The sequence below is a fragment of the Pinus tabuliformis genome, chromosome Q, assembly GCF_031772625.1.
Source record: "Pinus tabuliformis cultivar Carrire ecotype Pingquan chromosome Q, CPIR1, whole genome shotgun sequence".
Classification (NCBI taxonomy): Eukaryota; Viridiplantae; Streptophyta; class Pinopsida; order Pinales; family Pinaceae; genus Pinus; species Pinus tabuliformis.
The window spans coordinates 947,165,508-947,181,024 of NC_142296.1; the positions used below are offsets into that span (position 1 = coordinate 947,165,508).

At 40.0% G+C, this 15,517-nt stretch overlaps 1 protein-coding gene across 3 annotated transcripts in view; it reads left to right on the forward strand.

Moving 5' to 3' along the window:
• LOC149222608 (EH domain-containing protein 1-like) overlaps window positions 1-15,517 on the forward strand; it is a 232,063-nt gene that overhangs the window by 28,378 nt on the left and 188,168 nt on the right. Inside the window, exons 1-2 of one of the 3 annotated variants that reach the window (XM_089385521.1) lie at window positions 3,472-3,877; window positions 3,998-4,077. The exons of 1 other annotated variant lie outside the window; for it this stretch is intronic. In XM_089385521.1, coding sequence (XP_089241647.1) covers window positions 3,793-3,877; window positions 3,998-4,077 — 165 coding nt within the window. In that variant the 5' untranslated portion in view covers window positions 3,472-3,792. Of the gene's footprint in view, window positions 1-3,471; window positions 3,878-3,997; window positions 4,078-15,517 lie in introns of those variants that run through there. One more of the 3 variants, XM_089385523.1, reaches the window with a different exon arrangement.

Sequence of the window (15,517 nt, forward strand, 5' to 3'; positions counted from 1 at the left end):
TATATTCATCACACTTATAACAAGGTAGTCCATACTTCTAGTGGCAAGTCCCCTTTTAAAATTTGTTTTAGGCATTTGTCGTGCTTGCCTTGGATGTTATATGGACAACATGGAGGAGTGAAGGAAGAAGTCATAGGAGAAGCATTAAAATAAAATAATTTTGTTGAAAATAATAGGTAGATTCATTTGCAAGTAAATGAGACATTGAAAAAATCACAAGAAAATTACAAGGCCCAACATGATTAGCATAGAAATAAGAAGATATTAAAGGTGAGAAACAAGGTTTGGTTGTTGTTGAACAAAGAACGGTTGTAGAGGCTTTGTAGTATGGTCCTTTTGAGGTATTGGAGAAGGTGGGTGATAATGCCTATAGACTTAATCTACCATGTATATGCACATTTACTCAGTAATGAATGTGGAAAATATGGAATTCTATGAGCCTTCCATGTTGCATCAGGAAACTAAAGAGCAGGTCTTACCTATTATAGAAAATTTACCACTAGAAACTTAGGCAAAATTGGCAAAAGATAAGTTTTCATAGAAGTCTAGAACTACTAGATAGGGGAATCTTGGCCTTTGGAAAATTGGGTTGAAAGGACAATTTCCAAGCAAGGAAAAATGGAGCTATAAGGAGAAGGTAGAGGAAAATTTTCCTCACCTCATTCAGTAAAAGCTTTTGGGGTTGAAATCCTCCCTAAATAAGGAGGTATGATCTAGAGTCGTTATTTAATTTTTCATCTACTTTGGTAACCTTTTTTTTTTTTTTTGTGGGGGTGGGGGGGGGGGAATTAGAGGACTTCGTTGGCAGAGCCCATTTTATTGGCCAGTCCCAATTTCAAAATTTGGGGTTTGTAACTTTTCAATGTCATTTTAAGGTATCAAATGACATGTTTTTGGGTCAAAACTTTTACAAACATATTTCCTAAACCCTTAATGATGTTTAACACAATGACACTTTCCCAAACATGTGAAAATCACCTTAATTAGAGCTCATATGTGGAAGTTATGCCTCCTACAAGTTCGCCTACCTTTTTTATCATCATGGTATTCAGTGGATGCCTTGTCAACACCCTTTACACAAGCATGTGGGCTAGCCATGTGTGGAATTTCAAAATGACTATATGTTCCCCTAATCATTCTCGGGGGTGTTTCTAGAATTCTCATCCCCCCGTTTTATGGATCAATGAGCCATCATTTTGAATCAGTGAAGATACTTGGGCGATCTGCTCTCTGGTACCCTCGAGTGAGGATGAAAGAAACATATGATAGGGGAATTGTTCATATCATAATGTTGTTTGATGAAGATAGTATAGGGAAAAATTATGTTGCTTTGTGGAGGTTGGTGGTGGTGAGCTCCTGTAGGTCGATTGGCTTGGTTTTTATAGCATCTTCCTCTTCCTCTTAGAGACTATCTATCTTGGATCTTCGACCATGGTACATGTATATCAGTGGTATCTCTCTGGCTCCTTTTTTCTTTCTTTTTCGTGATTGGTATCCATTGTCTAGTGTTAAGATAGTCTTGTGGGCTCCCCCATGGCAATTTGCTTGTATATATTGATCCTCATATGTGCATTATTTCCTTGTGGCCCAGTCTTGATGTTCTGTCTTAGTTGTGCCCTTTTCTTGTGAATTTTGTGGAATTTGTGATTTCAAGGCACTTCTGGATTTTCTACTTACGCTGCTCTGTCTCCTCTTGGATGAACAAGGGACTCTGATGGAATCCTCAATGAATCTCAAAATAACATCAAGGCAGGATGACTCCCTAGTGGAGAAGGCATTGAATTTTACGTTTTGTGTGACCTATTTGTATGGCATCTAGGTTACAATGTTTTTGTAGATAAACAAGACTCTCATGGTTATTTCAAATGAAGATTGCACCAATACGAGGATCATGCATCAAAAGAACCTTCTTTTCTCTATAGGAATCCAAATCAACAAAAATATCTCAGTTCTAAAAGTACAGGGGAATGTTATGTTTTCTCTGTTAAAAGAGATGAATAGACAAATGGACCAACCCCGCTAGGAAACTCTTGAAGAAGACAACGCCTCTAAAGGCTTCCAAACTCACAATTAACTTTAGGGATGAAATACACTTTTTGCTGTTTGCTTTATCACTTCCAACGATGCTACAAGATTTGTATCAGGATAATTAGAGTTGCATATGTGAAGAATATGGAAAATAAGAAATGTAGGAATTTAGAAACATAAATTATGGAGAAAGTCTCTCCTAATATTGGCACATAATCCGTGAGTTTTATGCTCATATCCTTTTAATATAAAAAGTTTGTGTTTCTTGTTAAAAAAAACAATATACCAAAGTATATGTTTTAAAATATATTAAAAATAAAAAATAAACATAAAAGACAACAATATCCCTTTCTACATGTGACATGTCATTGCAAACCGAACTTTTAACTAGATACATTTAGCAAATTAATTTTTGATGTTGAAACATGAAACTGTTTGATGTACAACTTGTACATATGCAAACTATTATTATAAAAACTATGATTGCACTGGGAGTCACTCTCCAACCCACTATGGTAAAGATGTTGTAACTTAATGTAATGTCCTGTAAACATTTTGAGTTGGTCAAAATAAAAATAAAATAAAATAAAATTAAAAAAACTTAAAATTAATAATTATATTTATAATTAATTAATAATAATAATTAAACTACCCTAGATCTACCTTATCTCCTCATGTATCAAGGACCAAATAAAATATATTTTCATTCTAAAAAAAATTTGCATCTAAATATATTTAGTCCCTCTCAATACTCAACAAATCTAAAATTAAAATAAATATAAACTAATATTTAATAACACAAATATCATAAATAATTATCTATTAATAAAAAATTAAAAATATACTATAACATTTTAAATTTCACCTCAAATAAATCTAAACTAATACTTTTAAAATATAACCCACATTAAAATAATAATAAAATAATAATAATAAACACTACGCTGGGAGTACAAGCATGTTAAACAAACATGAGCCAAATACAAATTTGGCTCAACAACATTTCATTGGAAACTAAATTAATGTACACTTAAAGCTAAAGATATTTCAACAAAATTAATGACTCCTTGAAATAATACTAAGAGCACATATATACGAGACTCATTTTACTTCGTGTAAATTTATAATAAATTAAATTTAAAATAAAAAAACAAAACACTTTATGAAAAAGTCAAAAGTAGTAAAGCAAACTTAACCTCTACACAATTCAAAATAAAATAATTAAGGAATATAAAACAAAAATTAAAAGAGAGAACCAGTCTTCTCAAAATATGAATCTTAATATCTAGCTGTCATTTTAAAATAGAGAACATGTTCCCCTACCGGTTATTAACTTTATGTTATATAAAAACATTTCGGTAAAAACCTTTTCAAATTGGACCTTTATTGTTATTTTTATGTAGAAAATCTCTTCATATAGAAGAATGAATGAGCCCCTCGATTTGATGAGCGCACGCATGCTTGCTTGGTTTGGGGTGAGCGTGGAAATTAATTTATAACGGAAGGGAAGCGGTGCTTGTGAAAATTCACTGTGACCGATTGTTTCCTTAATCTCCGCAGTAATAATAATATACCCCGTATACATCCTGCAACCTTTAATTACCGCCTCTGCCCGCATAAGGATCATGTTCCCAATATACCCTTCAAATTTCCGCTGCTGCTTGCAGAAGCATTGATCTGTAATCTGCCCGCTGTTTTCTTTTAAAAGGATCTGGCCATTATCCCGAATTAACAAACAAGCAGAACAAGTCCCATCGAAGAGAAATGGACATCTTAGATGTGAGGCTAAACAATCATTCAAAGCACGACGAAAAGCTTTACAGAGAGTGGTTCGAGCAAGCCGATGCAGGTACTCTTTCAGTGTTTGATTGATGGATTTGGGATTTGGGAACTTAAGCTTCTGCTAGTTTGAGTTTTCTATCTGTAATTTGATTCTTCAGATTAAGTTCCTTGTATGGGATGAATGCAGATGGAGATGGACGCATCACCGGAAACGATGCAGTCAACTTTTTTTCCCTGTCCCAGCTCCCAAGACAGGAACTTAAACAGGTTTGATATCAGCAGCTTCTCACGTTTAATTTGGATCATATCAGCGGCACACAGCTGTATGTGTTTTGTTTTTATGGCACCCTTTCAGTTTCTGGTATTTGCTTTATTTTATAAATAAAAGGGCAAACTGGGATCTGTTAGATTCCCATTCAGTCCCTACATTTGCACTTTACAGAATTGTGACGTTCGATGCATTTGATCAAGTTAATTGTTTATGGTTCTGATCTCTTTTGTACCGTAATAAAAATATTTTTCAAATTCAGCTTCAGCATATAGCACTTTGCTAAAAATTGTGTAAGATATCAACTCTAATGTGTTCCTTAGATATACTTCATGGTTAACTACATTGTAAAACAGAGGAGCGGGCCATGGCAAGCTAAGCTCCCTAGGTAACTGAGGGCTTATTCATTACTGTTGGTTGGATACCTTCAATGAACAAAAACGTAAGCCGAATGAACAGAATTTTGATCTTAATTTGGTCGTTATAGTACCCAATTTCTGGTTCCCAAGTGGGCCCCTACATTTCTAGGGCTGCTGTCGTTAGTATTTGAAAATGTCAAATGCCAACAGTCACTCCAAACATTTAGATCCCCCTTACCCTCCTCTCCCAGTAAGAGTCATACAAATTACACGATCAGGGTTCACAATATGTGTGTGTATACTCTGGAGTCTGAATTACTAGTCTACTAGGATGACAAGTACGCTTGGAGTTTGTGATAACATGTACAACCTTGGAGAGTCCAACCTTCTCAATTCCATTCTGGGAGACCTCAGATTGAAAATATTTATCTTTCATCCTTTATTTACAATCAAATTATCAGTTGATTTCAACAAGTACGGCCTTGCCTGAGAGGTCAGAATTATGCTCAACAATGAATGATGATTGATACTTGTCCATTGATCCATCATACTGGAGCACCTCATCCTCATCCAAATCTGATTTTAAATTTCCTTCTGCCATCGAATCTTAGACTCTTCTCTATCGAGTATTCTGATTCTTAGTTTGTTGTCACTTGGAGATAAAAGTGAGGGAAAGCAACAGGTACTTTCTAGGACATTTCCTTACGACAAGGAGTGGAATTGAAAGCAATGCAATTTGGGATAAAAAGAACTATTTTATTAACTCTTTGCACGTTCCCTTGTTTGTACATTTTACAGCCCCATCAAGGTTGCTTCAACAACCCTCCTTTTTGTGTCATCATTTCCATTTTAAGACACCACTTGCATGCTCACTAGTGTTAGTTTTTGTAGCATTGGATGTGCTCTAGCCTTGAAATTCTGTGGAGCGGCTAAAATACATGAGATCTCCAAAACCAGAAAAATCGTTTATGGAAATGACTTAATTAGATTATTAGTCATTTGTTTAAATATTCCCTGAAGCCTAAACTTAAGGAATATGACTAATTAATCCTAATTAATTATGTTAAGGTATGAATGTTCTAGAAATTCACACGGATCGACCTCAAGTTAATCTTAGCCATCGATTAAGATCTAATCTTGGCCGTTGAAGTCTCAATAGAGGATTATAAGAAGTTGATGGGGTTTGGAGAAGACACTTGAGTAGTTCGATTTCATGAGCATATCGATTTCCTGAGTAGCAACATTTAGCTGCCAGAGAGAGAACCAGAGAAATTGAAGCAGTCAGAGAGGCGCAGTGTCCGTGAAGCAAGAGGAAGGATTCCAAGTTTGGTGAGTGCATTTGCAGAAAGGCAGAGGAGCCACAGTGAGACTGATGCAGAGCATCGCAGTAGCCTCTAGAGGCAATTTCGTATCTGCTGGGGAAAGCCAAGTTTCAGTGCCAAAAGATGGAAAGAGTTTCTGAAGGCCAAGAGAGACATTTTCCCAGACAACAATAGACCAGACGGCTTGAGGAGAAGTTGTTCCGAATTGAGTGCAGAAGTGATTGCGCTAGGGTGACGCAGTGACTGCCATAGCCAGTTTGGACGACTCAATTTGAGTTGAGATCGTGCCCAGATTTGCCTTTGGAGTGAGGAAATTCCTCACTAGATTTTTCTTGCCAATATTTCTCTATAGGATTGCCAGTTTCGGTATCCAGTTGTACTCAGAATATTTCATTGCTGCATAATAATAAAACCCTCAACTGCTCACTGATTTTCCCAAGTTGGGTTTTTTTCCGGGGACATTGGTCCAAAAATGACTGTCATTTTATGTGTGTGTGCTAGTATTTCTTCCAACATTTCTTTCTTCTGCAGTTTTAGTTGTGTAGGTTGCAGTGTGATTGATTTAGTATTTGCTGTAGCAAACAACGAATAAATTGTTAAAAAATAATTTAACTATTAGGAGAATTATTTCCAGTTGTTGCAATAAGATTCCATATTGGAATTTTCACAACTAGGGGCTTCAACTTGGGACATAGTGAAAGTTTGTTAGATTTTGAGTCTCGAGATAAGCAAAAAGTTCAAGACCACCTTCTTACGAGTTGCCATCCTTATCTATCGATGAGGTGTTGTCATTATCCTCTGATGAGTTGTCAGTGAGATCAAATCTAGAGGTGGTTAAATCAATGTACTATAAGTTGATATCACGAGATGAATACATGTGTTGAGAATGGCTTAAAGCCTTCTTTGCCAAGTTCTTTGCTTGCTTGCATTCTGTTTCTTAACATGGAATTAAAGCCCCTTTAGGCTTAGGGGCCTATTCGTTCAAAGGTGGTGATCCATGGGAGTTTGTTGAAGAGTCAATCGTGTGAAAATTTCAACTATTGTAGCAACTGGAAATTATTCGTGTAATTGGTTAATTATTAAGCACTTTATTTGCTATGGCAAATAACGAATAAAATCACAACTGAAATTTTCACCATAAAAACGTTGTAGAAAATAAACTTGAAACTGAGAAATAATATGCACACACACAATAGAATTTTGACAAAGTTATTTTTGGAAAAACCCAAGGAGGGAAAATTGGTGCAGCAGATGAAGGTTTTATTATTATATGCAACAACAAAAATTTTGAGTAAAAATCTGGATGACAATATGGCTATCCTCTAGCAAAATATACTGCTAAAATTATTTGGAGGAAATTCCTCCCTTTTGCAAACGAACTCGGCCCCTCTAGCCTTGCTTGCACTTCCTCCCGACAACTCGTACTGCCTAGAAATGCGCATTGATTGGCTCAAATAATTTTCTCTGCTTGCTAGCTGGCTTAGGATGAGTTGCCTTGCCTCCTCCTCGCCTTGGAAGTGACTCACTCTTCCTTTCGGGTTATCTCCCTGTCTTCCGCAATGGAAATGATCTCTTTTTGGCACTTCAAACTGGGGTTTCTCGTTGCTCGCATTGGCTTCTCAGCCTCTCTGCAGAAATAATTTGGCCTCACAACTATTGTTGCTCTGTTGCTGAGAAACTCTGTTGGAAATGACTCTTCTGCTCCCTCAGTTACTGCCACTCGATCATTAACTTGAATTCTTTTCTAGCTGAACTCTACACTTTGAGAAATTCGATTTGCCCTGATCACTGAGTGTCTCTGGTGTGTTATTCTCCAACCCCATCAACCTCCTCTTATAATCTCTATTTGGATCACCAACGGCCACGGTTTCAGCCTTATCGATGGCTGAGATCATCTCTAAGTTGATCCATGTGAGTTTCTAGAGAATTCTCACATTTCTCAATTAATTCCTATTAATTAATCAATTTCCCTAAGTTAGTCTAGGCATTTTTAATTATCGATCAATTAATTTAATTGAGCCGTCTCTAGGTGGTATTTCCAGAAACGATTTCTGGGTTTGGAGATCTCTTGTGTTTTTGTTGAAATTAGTGAGAAAAGTGATTCCTTGATTTGTGCCTTAATTCAAGGAGTCGAAGTTGAGTTCCTAAAATTTAGGAGTTTCCCTAAAAATTAGGAGTGCATGAGGCAATTAGCTGATGTGTTAAAAATTGGAAGTCAAGTTCTGGGATTTTCTAGTGTGAGTTAAATTGGGCACTAAAAGCTTAAGTGGAGTTAGCCTCCTAAATTTTAGGAGAATCCAGTTAACTAGTTCTGTTGACTTTTGTTAACTAGAAAAAACTCTAGTTCCTAGTGTGAGTTAAATTGGGCACTAAAATCTTAAGTGGAGTTAGCCTCCTAAATTTTAGGAGAATCTAGTTAACTAGTTCTGTTGACTTTTGTTAACTAGAAAAACTCCAGTTCAATTCCTTAATTAGAAATTCACTAATTTTAACCATTTGAATTGCCTTTAAAAGAAGGAACGAAGGCACAAGTTTAATCATTGTTTTGGTGACGAGTTGGTGAGACCAAGCAATAGGAAGCACAAGGTTGTGCGTGGAGCTTGTGAGAGAAGGTGAACAAGCCTAGGAAAGGCTTGTTGGAATTGGAGAAGGACGAATTCCTTGGGTAAGGAAGCAGAGATCAGAATTCTTGCATAGGTTTCAAGCTTAGATTAAGCAGGGAAAACAAGGTTGTTTTCAGATTGAAACAATTGTATTGTAAGAGATCTAATGCTCAATTTTCTTCAATAAATTCTCAATAATCAAGTAGAGGGTTTTCCTAGTGGGGTTCCTTATAAAAATTGTGTTGTTCAATTGCGTGATTGTGCTTTTATTTATGTTCGTAATTCCGCTACAAATCGAGTAGAGAAACTCTGTGTTTGTAAGAAAAGAAGTGTTATTCAGATTGTTCTTATCAACAGATCAAAATTTCATGGATTTTCTACATGGTATTAGAGCCCGGAGCAAAATAAAATAACACATCCAAGTGCGATGATTCATAGAAAACATCATTTGAAATAGGTTGCAGATCAGAAGGAGCCCTAGCCAAAGATAAGAAGCACTGTTTTGGGGCCGAGTTTGATTGGGAGTGCAGGCCGTGAGTTGGAGAAGCAAGTTTGGGCTGGTTTTGTGCATAAGTTTTGATCCTATTCTCTGTGATCAAGGTGTTCAAGGTTCTGTGTTTTTACAGGAGGGATCGAGCCCTAGTTTAGGGCTGGTCTGTGCTCAGAAAAGTGTTGCAACAACAGTGCATGTAGGGTTGGTAATTGCACAGGAAGGGAGGAGTCTTGGAAGGGAGACAACAAGGCATTCTGAGCAGGTTGAAGCCTAGTTGGAGGGTTGTAGTAGTTGCTACAGGCAGCCCTAACCAGGGCCAAGAGCCACAAAAAATATTGCATAAACCGAGAAGGAGATGATGGTCAGTATGTGGCTAGAGGAGTTGGTACTGTTAGCTTTCAGAGGGAGTTAGGTAATTCCCTTCATCTCAAAGATGTTCTTTATGTTCTAGGACTAAGGCAGAATCTTGTTTCATTAGCCACCCTTGAGGAAAAGGGATAGCAGAGGTAAGGCTTACCTCCAACACTCAACTTCTGGATGTAAGAAGCATATAGGTGTGAGGGTTGTTGAGAAATCTAGGACAACGAGATTAGGTGATTTCTCTTACTTTGATAACTGCTTGTGATGTATTTTTACTTAACTTGATTATCTTCTTCTTTCACTTGATTATAGTTAGTGTTCTTATCATCAAACAACTACCAAACAATAAATAACAATGAGACAAGAGAACACAAAATATAGGCGATCAACCAGGGCCAAAACCTCTCCAGTTGAGAGGAAAACCACAAGAATTCTTCTCTTCTTATAGAACTTCAATTGACGAATTCTAAGACTTGTGAACCTTGACCAAGTCCCTCCAAGATCAAGTCAAATCTTTCCTGCTTCCCAACAACTTTGACCTTAGCAACTTTTGCAATTTCGATTCCTAGAAGATTCTTCTACACCTTCGACCTCCCAGCAGATTCTTCTGCAACTTCGATCTGCCCAGCAAATTCTTCTGCAACTTCGACTTGCCCAACAAATTCTTCTGTAGAAACCCTAGCCTTTGCACGTGTGGAAAATAATGGTAGATTCTTCCTCCTTTCCTCTTCACTTGAGTTGATTCTCTCTCCTAGAGAACTCAGCTTGCAAAGTGTCCTTGATGATGCCCTAATTCGACTTCTGCAACTCGGCCTCTTCTGCTGCAATAAGTGCCCTAATCCTTTCGCACGTGTGGAGAGAAGTAGCCCAAAAACAATCCAAAGATCTCGTCCTTTTTCTTCTTCCTTTGTCCTTCTTTTCTTCGCACCTTTTTCTCTCTTGTGATCGAACTTGTGTGAGTGAAGTGAGTGCCCAAAGTGAGGTCGAAGTCTCCCTTATATATAGGTCTTTCATTGGGTCAAATTGCTCCTTTTAGGCTGACTTGTCCATGTGTGTAGGCCGACTTGATCTTTGCATTATGACGAGGTCTTGGAGGGCCTTTTGACTCAAATAAATTTTTCTTTACAATATGTAACATGCCCAAATGGGTCTTCAATACATGACAATGACTCAATTGACTTGTAGACTAAATAACAAGCCTTAGAAGCACTCAATGGGTGCTTGACCTAAAAATAAATTTCCTTTGAGCATGAAACCCATGCCTCAAGAACAACAATAATAAATTTATTTTTCTTTTTACATCAAATACATAAAATCATGATTACATATGTCATTATGAAGACCGAACCTAGTTACATATTTCAACACTCCCTCTTAACTAGGGAGGTATTCATAATTCAAACAAGGTACTTGGATATTCTTAATATGAAGAATTCTCATAAGAAGAGTCAGATTGGTAAGCCATCTACTTACATCATACTGATCGACATTGTCGCATAGTAAGGCCTTGACTAACAACTCTATCCCTCCACAAGATCAGAGCACGATGCTGGCGAGACCAATGAATGACAAACACCATCATCATTGTCTCTCAAGGCACATACCCCATCCGGGTTTTCACAGGGTATGTCCTTCCAGGACTATTCTTATCTTAGATTCCCAGTCCTCTTTGATTACTCTTATCTTGGATGCCCTACCACATCCTCAAAGAGTATTAGATGCTAGATGCTTACCCAATTCTCCATTCTTTCTTCACAATATGAGGACAAGAATGATGTGTCTATCTCTCCCTCTCAACTAGGGAAGATACACTGTTTAAATTGGCAACTAGGGGCCAACTTCCACCTTAGGACAACTCATATGATGGAGATGATTATTGCATTGGATTGCTCTTTTCGAGAGGTACAATTTTGATATAAAGATCATCTCATTCTGACAAACAGAAATAGAATTTTGAATTTATTCTTTCTCATGGACAAACTGTCAAGGTTGGCCTCAGTCAAATGGACAATATCTCCTGATCTATTTAGAATCTGCCCAAACCCTTTCTGGGTATTGGAGATCTCATGTGCCCCAACCTCTCCACCAAATTTCGTGGCTGTAGCACATCCGATGCTACCCCAAATCAACACTCCCTCTTAGCGAGGATTGTGCTCTAGCAATACTCCCCACTGAGTATTACTCTGATCATCTGGCATCAGTATCTGTGCTGATGCTAGGCCTTCCTATCCAACATCCTTTGCACTGCTGCCTCCTGTACTGCTGCCCATGGTTCTGCCACTGCCATTGCTGCATCTGTACGACAACTCCCTCTGCATCCGTGTTGTTGCTGGTCCTTTTTCCCAGCACTGCATCTGCACTGCACCTCCTCTCATCAAGCTGCATCGTGTTGCCCACTGCTGCACTGCAACTCAGTTACTAAGAAGTAAGTAATTGATCTCCCAACTGACCTCCCTGTTGGGCTATAAACACCCACTGATGCTGAAGCGCCCGCTGTCGCTGACAAGTGCTCCCTCTCTGACCTCTGCGCTGCTGCAACAACTTCCTGCATCTCGCATCGTTGCACACCTCTCTGTGCCTTCCTGCACTGGTGCAACACTCCCGTGCCTCTCGCACTGTTGCAGCGTGCTAGCTTTGCGTTGTCTCGGGACTCCTGCACTGTAGCTCTCTCTGCTGCTCCATCCGCATCCGTCTCTACCCACTCATCCCGTCCTGCTACTCCTTGTCGGGGCTCCCATAGCTAGGTCTAATCCAAGAGGCTGGGTACCTCAAGGATCCTGCCCCTCATCACCTGTAGTTCGCTTGACTACAACTTAATGTCTCCCCACTTCCGCTCAAGTGGCGCGTGTGCACTCATGGCACAGTCATCGTCTGCCAAAACTTCCTTCTTTGCCCGTGATGGCGCTGCCTTAGTCTCGGAAGACTCTCCCTTACTCTTCTTCCTTGGGCACTGGGTTGCATAATGGCCCATCTCCCCACAGTGGAAGCACTTGATCTTGGAGAGATCTTTCTTCTTCTGCTTCTCCTGCTTTCCCTCAAATGCTAGGGCCATATCCTCCTCCTTCTACTTGACCTTGATCCCTTTGCTGTTGCTACCTGTCTTCGACTGTCGTCTGATCTCTTCCTGGCAAAGAGCTGCCCACATCTCGTCTCAAGGTGGGAGAGTCCCTCTGCCCAGGATACTCTGGACAAATACTTCCCAATCTTCTGAGACAACATTCAGGGTTGTCCTCACCATAAGCTCCTGATCCGGTGTCGCTCCTATAGCAGTCAACTGGTCTCGGATCTCATTCAGTCCTCCGAGGAAGGTGTCAATCGATTGACCCTTCTTCATTTGATACGATCTCATCTGGTTCTCGAGCAACATTCTTCTCTACACAGAAGTATGCTGGTACAGCTTCTTGAGAGCCTCCCACATCTCAAATGCTGTTTCCTTCTCGGTTATATGTGGTACCACATGATCCTTGACCCCATCAAGGATAATGCACTTGGCCCTCGCCATCGCCTCCTCGTACCTGTCATTATCACTGGGGTTGACTGGGACAACTATTACCTTCAAGGCGAAGTTCTTGACACAATTTCTGTCAAGCACGGATAAGATTTCGACCTTCCAGACTACGAAGTTCGATGTTCTGTCCAGTGTATCTTGGTCTCTTACCCCGTGTAGTGCCATGATGCTCCTCTACTTCCCTCCTGGAAGTTCTCTGTTTGACTCCTCTGAGTCTCTACTTCCCGTCTGGAAGTTCTCTTTTGGACTCCCTCTGAGCCTTGATTTCCCTCTTGGAAATCCTTCTACCGCTTGTCGAGATGTCCCCTACTCTGATCGACTTGTGCAGCTGCACTGTTGATCCAGGTTCCTTGGCTAGAAACCCTCGGTAACAACTCCTTTGGCCCTGCTTTGTTAGGTACTGTTCTGACTACAATACCTCACCAGCTCCACTCTGCAATATTCCTGCAGCCTTCTAGACCCCAGCAACTGCCTCTCTGTGAATTGCGTCAGCCCCTCTTTGCCTCACGCTGGCCCTGTGTCACCCCAGATGGGTCTGCGTCAGCCCTGGGATGCCCTGCGTCAGCCCTCTGACCCTTTGCGTCAGCAACGCTGGCCTCTCTGAGGCTCTGCGCAGCTCCCGGCTTCCTCTGCGTGGCTCTGGCTAGCTCTGCGTCACACTCCTTGGCTTCTATGTTTCTAGAAATGGCTTCTGTCACCTAGGGACAATTGTTTTCTGTTGCTATTGCTCCGCTCGATTGATTTCTTTTAGTCCTCCTGTGATCTGCAATCATGCTCTGATACCATGTCGAAGTTTCTAAGTTTACTTATTTAGAAACCCTCCATGCACTTTATTTGATTTATTCCTACCTACTTGTTATTTTCCTTAACAAGTTATTTACAATGTAAATACTGAAAATAAACACTAGTGCATGCTCAACATATTACAGATCAACAACTAAAAAGAAACAGAAACAAACACACCATATGACACCATTATTTTTGGACTAATGTCCCCGAAAAAACCCAATGTGGGAAAACTGGTGCAACTATTTGAGGGTTTTCTTATTAAGCAATATCAGAGTACAATCTGGGTGCCGAAATTGGCCTACCCAATAAAGAATTTCCTTAGCAGTAATACCTCTCGATTTCTGACAAATCTACTGGCTGAAACCCCGGATAATCCTTCCGGCAGCTACTCAGCACCAATCTGCCCCAGAAACCCCAGCGTCTGCCCAATCTGGATTGCGTCAGCCTCTCCTAGCCAGCGCTGGCCTTGCGTCAGCCTATCTTGGCCTGCATCAGCCCCAGGAGGCCCTGCGTCAGCTCTCTGAGCCTCTGCGTCAGCTACACTGGCCTCTCTAGTGCTCTGCGCAACACTTAGCTGCCTCTGCGTGAGCACTGGCTACTCCTGCGTCACTCTCTCTGGCTGCTCTGCTGCTTTCCCGACACTATCTCTGCCTCTCTGTACTCAATGCCCCTCAACTGCTCTCCGATCACTGATTCTATCTCTCTTAGCAAACCCTGCTCTAGAGAATAGAATGACTGATCACTCTAGTGTGTCCTCCAAGTGACCCTCAAGCCTCCTCTTATACTTTTCCTGTTGACATATCAACGGCCGAGATTAAGTCCCTAATCAATGGCTAAGATTAGATCCGGCTTGATCCATGTCTTTTGGACCACTCTAACACAAATTCATATTAATACACATTAATATTTTATTTTCCCTAAGTTTAGACTTAGGGACTCCATTAAAAATATCAATTATTTTAATATCTCCTGATTTGTTTAGAATCTGCCCAAACCTTTCTGGGTATTGGAGATCTCATATGCCCCAACCTCACCACCAAATTTCGTGGCTAGAGCACATCCGATGCTACCCCAAATTAACAATAAGATCTTCCCATATTGAACGAGCCAAGGGCTTATCAGTAAGAGGGACTCCTAAGTATTTGGAAGGGAGGTTGCATCTTTGAAATTCCATGATTCTGGCAATGTTCCTTTGGATAGCTAGAGGGGTGTTGAAGAAAAACAATTTGGATTTCTCTTGGTTTATGGAGGTGCCAGAAGCTTCAGAAAAATCAGAGAGGATGGCTTTGAAGGATAAGGCTTCTTTGATAGTGGGGAGGCCCATTAACAAGGTATCATCAACAAATTGCTGATGAGTGGAGGGAGGAGCAGAGGCATAAAGCTTGAGGCTAGATAGGGCATTGTTGGAAGAGGCAACCATGATGGATCTGCTAAGGCCCTCGACCATAATGACAAAAAGGAAGGGAGAAATAGGATCCCCCTGTCTGATACCTCTGGAGGGGCAGAAGGGTTGAGATGGGGAGCCATCAAGGAGAATCGAGAAAAAAGCCCCATAAACCATTGCCATTATCCATTTAATGCAGTCCTTGTGAAAACCAAAAGCTGATAAGACACCTTTCATATACTCCCAACTGATTTTATCGAATGCTTTGGACATGTCCAACTGCATCATCATTCCAGGCTTTCTCTGAACTTTAAGGGAATGAATCAATTCATGGGAAAGGATGATGTTATCCAGGATTTGCCTTCCTTCCACATAACCTGATTGGTGCGGGGAAATCAATAGAGGTAGGATGGTTTTTATTCTATTGGCCAAGACTTTTGAGATGATATTGTAGATGACGTTGTAGAGGGCAATAGGGTGAAATTTATCCAGGGAGTCAGTGCCTTCATCCTTGGGAATTAAGGTTAGAAAAGTGGCATTTAGGGCTTTTAGAACAGATTTTTGTATTCTAGACTCCTCCACTAAGGCATGAACCTCTTTTTTTATCAGGGGCCAACAAGC